General features: G+C 34.7%; 1 protein-coding gene across 4 annotated transcripts in view; it reads right to left on the bottom strand.

The window, feature by feature from the left end:
• Positions 1-9975: 9975 nt before the first annotated feature.
• The window catches only part of sorcs1 (sortilin-related VPS10 domain containing receptor 1), a 212648-nt gene continuing 209219 nt past the window's right edge, over positions 9976-13404 (bottom strand). For all 4 annotated transcript variants that reach the window (XR_010546715.2, XR_010546714.2, XM_065295393.2 and 1 more), the window contains exon 27: positions 9976-12306. Coding sequence is in view for 2 of the 4 variants with exons in the window: in XM_065295393.2 (XP_065151465.2) it covers positions 12242-12306 (65 nt within the window). In the remaining 2 variants the exon portion in view is untranslated. The remainder of the gene's footprint in view (positions 12307-13404) is intronic.

Raw genomic sequence — 13404 nt, 5'->3', positions numbered from 1 at the left:
CTGTCCTAGTTTACCCCCCATGTTGCTGTAATGCACTGCACATCACTTTGGATAAAAGCTTTTGCCGAATGTATAAAAACATAAATAATTTCCCCCATCTCAGTCAGGTGAAAATAAAGCTATGCAATAAATTGTATCCAGCTACTACAGTATGTATTTGTTGTCATTTAAATTAATTTAACAATACGCATTCACATTGCATAATGTTTAATGGGCACATGCCACCCTTTATGATGTATGATAAAACTTATAACATGAGAAGTTCAAGGAAAATGTTATAAACTGTCTCGGTAACCTTTAATAACTTGCCTAACCTAGTTGGCACAGCCTGACTTTGCCATCTTGGGTGTGCGTCAGTCGCGGATAACCAAAAGTGAACAACAAGATGAAATATACACGATTTTTGGGGATATATATTGATATTGAAAATCATTTCGAATTATTCTGTGGGGGAAAAAATCAAAATACAGCAAAAAAAAAAATCAAAAATTATTTTATGGAGAAAAACGCTTCTTTTTTCATATTTCCTTTTTAAATCATATTATTTTATATGATACGTTTTACATTCATAAATGCAAGTCGTTTGGGTTACCACTCAACGGTTGTGACAGCCGCGGCTTTAACCCGTCACTCAAGTGGCCACACCCTTAAGGGGGTCGCACCCCGAACGCACAGCTCAGCGCTGTTCTAAAAAAAGATTTTAACACATTGTTTTCTATTAGTATATGCACACCAGTGCCGACAGGTGGCACCTGTGCACCGAGCCCAGCAACGACTTTGGAAGTTGCTCAAATCCCTGTCGCGCCACAGAGCGCAACTCACATAGTTTAACATAAAATAACATAATATTTGTCACAAATAATTAACGATTAACATTGGCTGCTAACGTAGATTTTGCAGTAGACCCTATCTGACTAAGCTTGTGCTATTTAATGTGCATTTCCGGTGTACAATACCTCTGAGTTGTCCTAGACACGATAACTTTAAGGCTTTATTTTTTTAAATGGGCTACAAAAAAATCCACCCCTCACATTAATCATTTGTAAATGAATGGATAAATGATCTTTTTAGACCAAAAACACTTTTTTTGTACCAGAATGTAAACATATTTATTTCTGCTGTAAAGTTTGGCATTTTAACATGGTGGTCTCTGAGAATTGACAGTCGATGAATTGAATTGCAGTTTATTCACTTACGTATTGGCTTCACGTAAGGGAAATGGGTTATTTATTATTTTTTTTTACTAGCCGTCTATATTTAATAAAGCCAGAAATAATTCACAAGACACATCTGCGTATCTCGTATATTGAAAAATAAAATAAAAATCATATGGCATGTCTACGAAAAATGTAATGTGTGTACTAATTTTCTGCTTCTAGACTAAACTCCAGAACTTATGCATGCATCATATACAGGATTCCCACTTTATGCTTACATATTTTTTATATTATAGTAAATAAGTAAGGGATAATGTAGAGGCAGCCGGTAGTTATTGGGAAATAAGCCCCGACAGTGTGATCAGGACCCGACGCGAAGCAGAGGGTCTTGTATCACACTGAAGGGGCTTATTTCCCAATAACTACCGGCTGCCTCTACATTATCCCGCTTATTACACGGCTACTTGCCACATAAGAAAAAAACCTGGACATGAATATGAATTTGAAACATTTTATTGGCATATTTGTTTTAAATTAACATTTTTATCCTTCCGCGAAACTTTGCACAGATGCATAAAATGATCGTAATACCTTATTAAGATCCTCTGCTTCATACTTGTCTGTCTCCATTTTTTCTCTTTAACCAGTCATTGAGAAGTTTTAATGCCCATTCTGTATTTTTTGTGTGTTGGCTTCGTAGCTGTCATGCTCTATTTTGTCAAGTTCAGTCTCAGTAAGCTCTCTGTGTCTTGTTGTGGTTGTCGAGTGTTTGTCACAAGATGGCGCCAAACAGACAGTAATCTTTATTGATCTTTATTGGCGCGGAGCGATTTTACTCGTGCAAGTAGTCCGGCTATGCGTTATTATTTTGGAGCGGTTATTATTTGAAAAGAACGAACCTGCAAATGTCTCAACTGACCAATCAGAATCAAGCATTCCAGAGAGCCGTGTAATAAATGTTAATAACGTTGGAACCCGACACACCCACCTCTGTTGCTTAGCAGTCTGCTAAGTTCTCCTTTATGGCTATGTCAGAAATGGCACCGTGTTATCATTTAAAGACGACAACAGCACTTACTCTTCTCTTTCTTTGGCAGATTGAGATGCTTAACACACCAAACTTTTCAAATCGCTCCTACCTGTCTGCAAACTGCAAGTTTTTGTCACTTCATCTGTGATTACAGACACCGACTGCCTCTGGCTGTGCCCTTGATATTCTGTCTGTTGTCACTTGGCCTTATGGGTAAATCCAACCTCGTGTATATTTTCAGCAGTTAAGCGAAGAAATTGATGTGGTATGACAGTAATTTTTATTTAAACAAAGGAAGATGAATCTGTGAGTCAGGCTGGGTGTGACACGCGATATCACTGCCCATCATTCACACCTTTCTTCATTGTGGGATATAATGTACGTGATAGCTGAAATGTGTTGGTGGTCCCACAACTCCCCCTGCAGAGAGGAGATGGTACTGCGGCTAATGCACAGAGGAGAAAGTTAAGGTAAGTTTTGTTGGACTTTCATCATGTAGATGCGCATTCATAAAGAGAAAGATCATTATGGACATTGCGTCATGCAGTACGCATCTGCTTCATAAAACACATCCCTTGATATTTTACATTACTTAGAATTGTGGGTTTATGTTAATTTTGAAATAAATCATTTGCTAGTTTGTGTAAAAATGAAGCAAAAAAGATGGTGCAAGTGTTTATGCAACTGTGATTAATGGTTTTGAATTATTAGGGGAATTATTCATATGCTATTGTAACATATTTTATGCCTCAAACTATTCTTCCTCGAGCAGTACATCTCATTTATACTGGATGTCTATGCAAACCACTTTTAAAATATTATATCACGTGACCCAACTGTTTTATATGCGAGATTTGCCTCTGTATGTAGAACTAACGGAATGTTCGTATTAATTAAAACTAAATGAGCAGAATGATTCACAACATGATTGCACACAGCCATAACATTAAGTGCAGCGGCAAAGAGACACAACAATTTGTTAGATGAATTACATTGCAGGAGCAGTTTTATTTGTGTCAATTGATGCAGAAAGTTTTTAAATAGAAGGTGTTAGGGTGGGATATTCATTACAATAAACATAACCTAATAAGAATAAATGTGTCAAAGGATTTATTAACTTATAAATCCCCCCTAAAATGCCAGGCTTGGATTGCAGCTCACACAGAAAGAAATGCTATGTGTTACTAAATGTTTAGGGTCACTTTTTCATTCTTCATTTAAAGGGGTACTCCACTTTTTTTGAAAATATGCTCATTTTCCAGCTCCCCTAGAGTTTTAAACATTTTATTTTTACTGTTCTGGAATCCATTCAGCCGATCTCCCGGTCTGGTGGTACCACTTTTAGCATAGCTTAGCATAATTCATTGATTATGATTAGACCATTAGCATAGTGCTCAAAAATGATCAAAGAGTTTCAATATTTTTCCTAAAACTTGACTCTTCTGTAGTTACATTGTGTACTAAGACCGACAGAAAATTAAAAGTTGTGATTTTCTATGCAAATATGGCTAGGAACTATACTCTCATTCTGACATAATAATCAAGGACTTTGCTGCCGTAACACAGGCGCAATGATTTTACGCAGTGCCCGAAAATAGTCCCCAGCTATTTTAAGTTACCAAGGGGACTATTTTCGGGCAGTGCGTAAATCATTGCGCCTGCTGCAGTCATGTTACGGCAGCAAAGTCCTTGATTATTACGCCAGAATGAGAGTATTATTCAAATCGCAACTTAAAATTTTGTGTTGGTCTTAGTACAAAATCTAAAAATATTGGAAAATATTGAATATTGAGAAAAATATTGAAACCCTTTGGTCATTTTTTAACGCGATACTAAATGGTCTAATCAGATTCAATGGATTATGCTAAGCTATGCTAAAAGTGGTAAAGCCAGACCCGCAGATCAGTTGAATGATTCCAAAAGGTAAAAACAAATATTTAACTCTATGGGGGGCTGGAAAAAGAGCATATTTTCTAAAAAGTAGAGTGTCCCTTTAAAATTTGACACAAGGAAATTGCAAGTGCTTCTGTGTGGCTTAGCATTGTAGTACAGCATTGTGTAAGTAGTGCAAAAAGTCATGAGTTCGAACCCAAATTTGACATTCCGTACTTTTGTCTCTTATTCAGATTTTAATATTTCGACATTTCTTGACTCCACAGCAAACAGAGCAATCTTGCCTTTATTTTCCTACTTATACACTGTAAAAAAATACTCTGGAGGATGTTAAATACAACCCATAAAAATTTGTTATAGTTTACTTGAGTATATGAGCTAGCAAGTAAAATACAAAATAATTGGTACATTCTACCTACACTATCTATTTTTAACTGTAATAACTGCAACACAAAAAAATAAGTAAAATAAACCGCAAAATATTAGCTTTGGCACCGCAAAGTGTGCATGCATCAATATCTTCATTATAGTGAAGAGAATTATAATGAGTTGAATGTGGTGCATGCATACCAACGGAAACACTGATGAACTGAACGGTGACTTTCAACAAAAAACATCAATAATGGTACAAAAAAATGTAAAACTCTAAGAATTGTTATTAATAACTGTTTATATGTCTCATCAGTTGTTATTCTTTGACCGAAATTAAATTATTCTACATTTTCAGATGCTGGATGCTGCAAGGGCTTATCGGTATTCCTTACATAATTTTAAACTGATCATTTTAAGTTAATTACACTTGAAATTTTAAGTTTATGGTTTTGTAAGTTAATAATGGATCCAAAATGCTAAACTTAAGTCATTACTGCTTGACTTTTGAGTACAAACTGCATTAGGGCTTTCGGTGTAAATGTTTAATATTTATTGTTGAGAGAGCTCTTAAAAGTGTCTACCATATTAATTAAACAATTAAACAGTTAATTAATGCAATCACAGTGTCAGCTAAATGTACGGCTTTCTCGCGCCAACAGAGAGTGCTATAATGACCCCTTCTGCTATGTTGGGTGCTGTGGTGGGCAAACACAAAGAATACGTTTGTTCAATACAAGAAAGCCCTGTACAGTTCGTACAGAAGCATTAGAGTACTTAAGCTATGTGTTGCATTCAAAACTGCACAGAGCAAATGAATGAGTAATCAGTGGTATACATATGCATCATTTAGGGATTGCTTATTTTGCAGTTCCACTAAGCATTGTAATCAATCAAGCCAAACACCGCAGGGTTCAACATCTATTTGTTTGAAATATATAATTCATTTGTGGTGTCGTGGCTTTGAGACTGGAAGGAGTCCCGCAAGGCCCAACACTTGGCCTCCTTTTGTTTTCCCTTAGGTGTCTTTAAGTCCACTACTTCATTTTCTTCAACATACTTTTTTTTTCATTCTGCGACCTAAGAACTTGTCGAATGATCACTGTTCTTGTTTCAGTAGAAAGTTTTGTCCATCTCCTCAACAGTGCTGTTAAAAATAAGGATATTGTGTAATAATGTCTCCTGAAGAAAAAAGTCTGCCCTCCTGAACTTCCTAATCAAAAACAGCTTTCCCGAATGCCAATTACTGGCAGACCATGCAAATCAGTCTGAGGAAAGAGAGCGAGTTTCTTTTTGCTGGCCATCTTTAACCTCTAGAGAATACAGTCGGTCCCTTTGGAGAGATGGAAGTTAATGAAGTGAATGGTTGGATAAGGACTGGAGCTCGGAACATTTTTTTCTCTTTCTCCTTCTGTCTCTTCCTTTATCTTTAATGTCATGGTATAATTATGATAACTCACAGTATGAACACGGTAGAATGTTAGTAGCTAGTAAATAGTGCTTCATATGGTACATTTCCCAAAGCCGGTTTGTTGTGCATAAAATGGAATTAACAAGAGCCTACAACCACTCGTAAGTCTGTTACGTACAACTTTAATAGAACTTTCCACTTGATTTGAGTTCATCAGAGACAAAGGACAACAAATAAACAGCGTTTAAGTGTTTTTATTAGTGCAAAGGCATCCGGAACTGTATTTGAGAATATAATAAACGTAGAAACATAAAATGTCACTTTTAAAATGTTGCTCTTTAATAAGCATAAGTCATTGTAATAGATTAAGAATGTAACATTTCTTAAAATAATACTTTTAAAATCCAGAATGTTGAATTAAGATATTAAAGGAATCAATAAATTGCCAAAAATAGCTTAACCCTTTGTAGTTCTGCGTACTCACTGTAAAAAAATTGCAATTACATTTTTAAGTCATTTCGACTTTGATTTTTTTATCCTGACTAGTGATGAGTTAACTTATAAAGTTGAATTAGCTTCGGTTAGCATTTGGTGACCAGTAGATAATGCATGAAATACCAAAATGCTACCAATGTAAAAGAACAAACCATGTTAAAAAAGGATACTGGCGAGACCAATTGATTTAGATGTTGAATTAGATGTTTCTAGTAGTGTTCTCGAGACCGGTCTCGGTCTCAAGACCGTTCTCAAGACCACTTTTTAAAGGTCTTGGTCTTGTCTTGGAATCGACCGCATTTTTACTCGGTCTCGTCTCGGTCTCAGATAAAGAGGACTCGTAATTTTATTTCAAGACCAGTCAAGACCACAACTGTTGGCACACTGCAAAAAATTATTTTCAAGAAAAAAATTCTTATTATTTTTGTCTTGTTTTCAGTAAATAAAGAAAATAAGTCTAGTTTTTAGAGCAAAAGTGATTTTGTTCATAAAACAAGCAAAAAAAAAAAAAAAAAAAAAATCTGCCAATGGTTTAAGCTAATTTTTCTTGAATTTTTCTTGAATTTAGTGTTTAAGAAAAAGGTTCAAGATATTGTTGCTTGTTTTATCCACAAAATCACTTAAATTTGATATTTTTGGTCTAAAAACTAGACTTATTTTCTTGGGTAGTTTTGCTCATCAAAAAAAGCATCTTAATTTAAGATTTTTTCAATATTTTTACTGAAAACAAGACAAAAATACTAAGAACATTTTTTCGTGAAAATATTTTTTTGCAGTGCACATCCCAAATTAATTTTTTATAATTTTTTATTAATATTAATTTTATACAGTTTATTCAGGTTTGGCATATGATGTTGGCATTGTTTAAGCATTGTTTAAGTTTCTCCCAATGACAGTTTTTCTAATTTTATAACTAAAAACACCTGCATTGTGTTAAGTGGATGGCAAGCCATGGAAAGAGGTTAATTTGATTTCAGCTCTTTAGTGTTTGTTCACTTTTATTTGCTTATAGACAAAGATAAATTCCCACATATCTGCAATGCCTTTGATTATTTTATCAACTTTTATCAAATAAGTGTTTTAATGCACTGACTCACACAGGTCTTGGTCTTGACTTGGTCTCAGCCTGTCTTGGTCTTGACTCTGTATCGACCCTTTAAAGTCTTGGTCTTGTCTCGGTCTCGGCCTGTCTTGGTCTTGGTCATGACTTGGTCTCGGTTTAGGTGGTCTTGACAACAACACTAGTTTCTAGATTGTACACTACCAATGATTTATTTAACAGAAAGAGTAAAAAAAAAAAAAAAAACTTTCTATAAGTAAGTAATAATTGATGACAGGCAGTTGAATATAAATATAGTATATAATATAAATATAGTATATAATAAACTATAGTAACTAGTACCTTATTGGGCAATCTGTTGAATATAAATATAGTATATAATATAAATATAGTATATAATAAACTATAGTAACTAGTACCTTATTGGGCAATCTCAACTGTTTGGTTGAGCATGTTTTCAAAATTATTACAAGTATGCTAGGAAATTAACTAAGATCAATAAAAAATATATAATTATTTTTCAGCCTTCAACCCACCTGTGTAGGGTCCATCACTCTTGTGTCCCCCCATAGAAACTTTATGATATAAAACTCAAACTAGGATTTTTAATTAAACTAAAAAATAATACTGTAAAGTAAAACAAGTAGTTATGTTGGTTGGTTCCCTTATTTTAATAACGTAAATTTAATAACATATAATCTATGAGAATTTTTTTTATGCAATTTCAAAACTGGGCCCCCTGTCACCACCTGGTGGCCCTCAATTTGAGAATCACTGTGTGATAGTAAATGTTTTACATTAAATACTATTTTAAGGCCCATACAAATAACATTTAGTGTCAATAAGACAAACAACAAATGTTTTTTGTTGTCATCGACCCATGGAACTGAAAAAAAAATGCTGCAGTGCTGCATAGGTTTAATCAAATTGGTTATTAAACTTACTATATGGTTGACATAACTTATAAACAAGATTAAATTATTTAACTTAATTTGTTGAGATTATTTTTAGTATAGGAAAAGCAAAACATAATATAGTTTTTTTGTGTGACTTACAAAGGGTTAACACATCTAAAATATATTTTATATACCGCCAAAACAGACCCTTTCTTATTATGTCTGTTAAGATTAGTGGTATGATATTGTAATGTTAAAGAAAAACCTCTTTTACTCTGTATGACATTGTTGGAATATTAACTTTAGTATGAAATGTATCCCTAATGAAATTTCTGTTTGTATTCACCTGCACGTGTCTGTCTCTTTCCTGCTGGTCTCTCTCTCTCTAAAGGTAATTAAATGCAGTGTGTCGGCTGGCTGCTAACAGAGATGCCAGCAGTGGACGGTGTTCGGCGTCGGTTCTGTGTCTCCAAAGGAAGATTGAGTCTAATGCCCCCGGAGTAACTGCAGTGTGAAGCCACAAAGAGGGAATTGTGCTGGTTACCATCCAAAAGAAGAAAGACGGGCCTTTGCCAACCGTTCGTTTGTACACAATAGGATACTTTATCACAAGGGTACAACATTTTTATAGAGCCAGTCATATTACATCGTTATGTTTGAATTAGTTGTGCCCTTGACTGCAATTGCATAAGAGCTACATACAAACAAATTTGCAGTTACAGTTCCCTGGGTGCTTTTGAAAGTTACCTTGACATGTCAGCTGTGCCACGGGCCTTTGGTAGCATTGATTGCTCCCTAATCTGCAGTCTCATGTGCCTTCCAGTTACCTCCCTCCTGCTGGTTTCCCCCCTCTTCCTAGTACTGTTTTAAAATGAACACTAATGGCTGTATTTTCCTTCTCTGAGGTCTTTGTTTTCTACAAGGGGGAACAAATCAGCTCATATCCAGGAGTTAAAATGGATTGGAACATCATTCGATTAATGAGAAAATAAAAAACGTACAGGTTTAAGTGTATTAAAGCATTACATTTTGGGTTATTCACCGGCAGACCCTGGTTAAGGCGCCAATTGCCTAGAGCTGTACTGTTGTCAAGGGCTCACCTCCCTCCTGTCAGTTCCTGTGAATTCATAACACAGGTGGGTTTTAAAGGTGACATAGAATGATTGAACGGAGTATTTATCCTTGTTCTGTGATGTGACATGTAGACAATTTTTTTTTTTGTTTGGGTCTGTAATGCCTTAGAAGCTTCCTAAAAACCTCTCTCAGATAGCTCTATTAGGGTGGGGGATTTTAAACAAGTGGTTTTGCACCTATTTGGCTCCCCCTACTGGCCTAACTTGCAATCTCATTACTGATTGGCTGACTTTGCTGCCACAAAAAAAATTATCCAATTATTTTAAAGTGGAGGGGCAGGGAGATGCCTGTGATGTCATAAGCATCAGTTTATCAGATTGGGCCGTTTTCTGGCTGACATTTCTAAAAGAGGAATTACTATGAGACTGAGATGTTTAGCATGTTGTCTAGCACTTTTTGTATGTTTGTGAATGTGGGTAGACTACCATTATTCAACAAAGACAAGGTAAAAATGATTTTTCATTCTCTGTCCCCTATAAACCCGGGACTGTGTGTGTCAAAAGCATGAATCATATTACTGGACCACTACATGAATTTTTGATTTATACTTTATTTTTTATGACTTGAGCAAATTACAGTTTTTACAAATACTGTAAGAAAACCAAAACACAGTAACAGGGACTCATTTTAATTTAATAAATACGATTTCACTAAACAGAAACAATTGCACGTAGCACAGAGCTGAGGTCAAAGAAAGATTAAAAAAAAACATCAAACATACACAGCTAAAATCGTTTATATATTTATATTTATATTTATATATATATATATATATAAAATCTTTACAGTAATAAAACTCTTGTCTTCTACAAAAATAATCTTCCTTACTCTTAAGAGAGAGAAGTGTCAGCGTTGGACTTTGATTTCCTGGCTGCCACAGTTTGTCCATTCAAAGCTCATAAAGTGTCCTGTTTTATTCCCGGATCCGAATGGAAAACCCAATTTGATAAAGTTAAATTCGGACTTAATTTCTTTTACGTGTGCCCCGAATAACTTATATATCGTTTTTATCTTCCGTGGACAATTCAGGGCAAACTCTTTAATCGTATTGCTATTGTCCTCTTTATGGCCCCTCCCCATACCCACAATCCCCTGCACTCAGTTTCAACTTAGGGTTAAGTTGCATCACCTGTCGTCTCATATGTTTAAGATGGCATCAGAGCATTGAGCTTATGACTTATGAAAATATAATCTCTTTTGTGATCGTATCCATCGTATCCATAATGACCTATTTATCAAAATGATTCATCTTCTACCTCTGTGAGATGCTTACAGCTTAAAAAAATATTAGGGAAAATTAAAGAAAAAATATCAAAGCTCTATTTTAAACATGCAGTCGTCGATATACTGGCAATTCAGTACTAAGCATAATATACATTCATTGGTATTTGGAAAACGTATAGCCATATTATAATGTATAGCTCAAATCAAATGAAGACAGTGGAAATGGCAACAATCTAAAATAAAGTTATAAACAAAGTTATTGGATATATGATGTCATAAATAGTGCATGGATGATGTCATGGCCTAATATATAAAGTGTTATATATTATAATTATTTTGGCACTGTAATGGTACCGAGTTATTCCCAGTTCTTAAATCTCAGTACCAAGTCTGTATTTTAATACTAGCTTTACTGTGTGGCGGTTGTTTACTATAAACAGATGTTTTAAAGGTGCAATGTGGGACTTTTAGAAGGATCTATAAACAGAAATTCAATACATAACCATATTATCAGTGGTATATAAAGTCGTTACATAATGAACTGTATTGTTTTTATTACCTTAGAATGAACCGTTTTTATCTACATACACATGTTTCTACTGTTTTACAGAGCTCGTTTCGTCCCTATGTTGTCTCAGACTACGACATGTCCTGTGGCAGCTACCGTAGCTTCTCTTTGCGTTCGAAATTGAGGTTGGTTGTAATTTGCAATCTTACTGCTAGATGTCGCTAAAAAACCCACACTGGACCTTTAAGACATTTACTTACACATTCATACATTCATATCCGTCAGCCTGTACAATTTACGTGTAAAATGACAGTGATTATAAAAGCATTAAAACATCATGCGGCGTGTACATTTGCTAAATTTTGTATCATGTAACCCCCTGTGATTAAATTTAACATCAAGCATGAAACGGGTCTTGTGGAGTTCATATTATTGTTACCCGCTTGGCCATGATGTCTGAAGGACACCAATTCAGTTCACACAGTATATTTTGATTTGAACTGATATGTACCTGTAAACCAATAGTCCAAGTTATAACAAAATAGCGACACATGATGAATTTAACTTAGAAATTAAGTCAAAATTGCAAAAAGGAAATACATTGAATTTTAGTAGTAAAATCATCATCTTTGTTTTACATAGTTACACAAAATGAAACCCATGTTTCATTTGACTGAAATTATTAACAAATGTGTAGTTTATTTTTAAACCATTTCTAAAAAGTCACGTATTCATGTTCCACTCATGAATACCGTACTGCCACTGTTAGAAATAACATGAGAAGACACTTACGAGAAACCAAGATTAACTTTCCCCACCCTTTTTCATCCTTGCACATGCCGGTTGTTCCTGCTAACTCTGTACATACCGGTGATATTTAGAAATAAACGGCATCAAAAATGTTCTCATATTGAATACACAGACGTATAAAAAGCTGTACAAAGTTTGTTCTAGTATTCACAGAGCACAGTAAACGTAATGTCCAACATGCATGAGTACTAAATAAAGCTTGAAACCTTTGTGTCCGCATGATCAAAGTCTTTAAACATGACGGAGTCCAGAGTTCAAACGTCCATGTATGTAGGAAGATCTGATGAGAATTTGACATGTGGATGAGGTTTGATGCATTCTGGAAGAGAGGACAAACCGACAGGGATCAAATCTGAACCTGTGCCATGATGACACAAAAATACCAAGAGCTTATACATGATATAAAACACCTTATAAAAATACATACTTCAATGTGATTGGCTGGCTTCTACACATGTACATTTATGCAGTTATTTACTTATATAGTATAGTGCCCCAGGGATGACGTTTTTTATAGGCCAACCAGGAAGTTAGTGGGGCACTGGTTCCCTCACCAACAAGATAATCTTCAGAGATGAACGCAATGTTTATGTATTTTGGAGTCGAAATGTGTTAACTAGAAATTAAAAGCTAACCTTAGGCTACAAGTGAACTCAGGGGCATCACAAAAGATCAGATGAAAAAACATTACAGCAGGACGGGAAAAATATTGAATAACGGTGCATCAAAAATGGGCATAGTGTAGGCCGGTCAACAACACAAAAATACTCAGCATAAAACCCTCAACAATTTCGACTGCACATGTAACAGTACCTACAACACCAGCTCAACCGAACAGTGCCAAAGCACCATACCGTAGAAAACAGCAACATGTTAAGTCAATGATTACAATGAAATTCATTATATATGAAAAAGAAAACACACTATAAGAACACAACACAACATACGTGACTCTGGACCACAAAACCAGTCGTACACTGCAAAATAAGCATTTTCAAGAAAAAAAAAACTTCTTTGTATTTTTGTCTCGATTTCACTAAAAATATCAAAAAAATCTTAAATTAAGATGCTTTTTCTTGATGAGCAAAAAGACCTAAAATGTAAGTGATTTTGTGCATAAAACAAGCAAAAAAAAACTGCCAATGGGGTAAGCAAAAATATCTTGAACATTTTTCTTAAACACTAAATTCAAGAAAAATTCAAGAAAAAATTGCTTAACCCATTGGCAGATTTTTTTTTTTTTTTGCTTGTTTTATGCACAAAAACACTTAAATTTTATATTTTTGGTCTAAAAACTAGATTTTTGCTCATGAAGAAAAAATAGATTCATTTAAGAATTTATTTTTATTTTTATTGAAAACAAGACAAAAATACAAAGATTTTTTTCTTGAAAATCTGACTTTTAGAAATATCTAAA

This window comes from Paramisgurnus dabryanus, chromosome 4, assembly GCF_030506205.2.
Source record: "Paramisgurnus dabryanus chromosome 4, PD_genome_1.1, whole genome shotgun sequence".
NCBI lineage: Eukaryota > Metazoa > Chordata > Actinopteri > Cypriniformes > Cobitidae > Paramisgurnus > Paramisgurnus dabryanus.
Note: the sequence above shows the minus strand (reverse complement) of the source record. Positions and strands in the feature narration are given on the sequence as shown.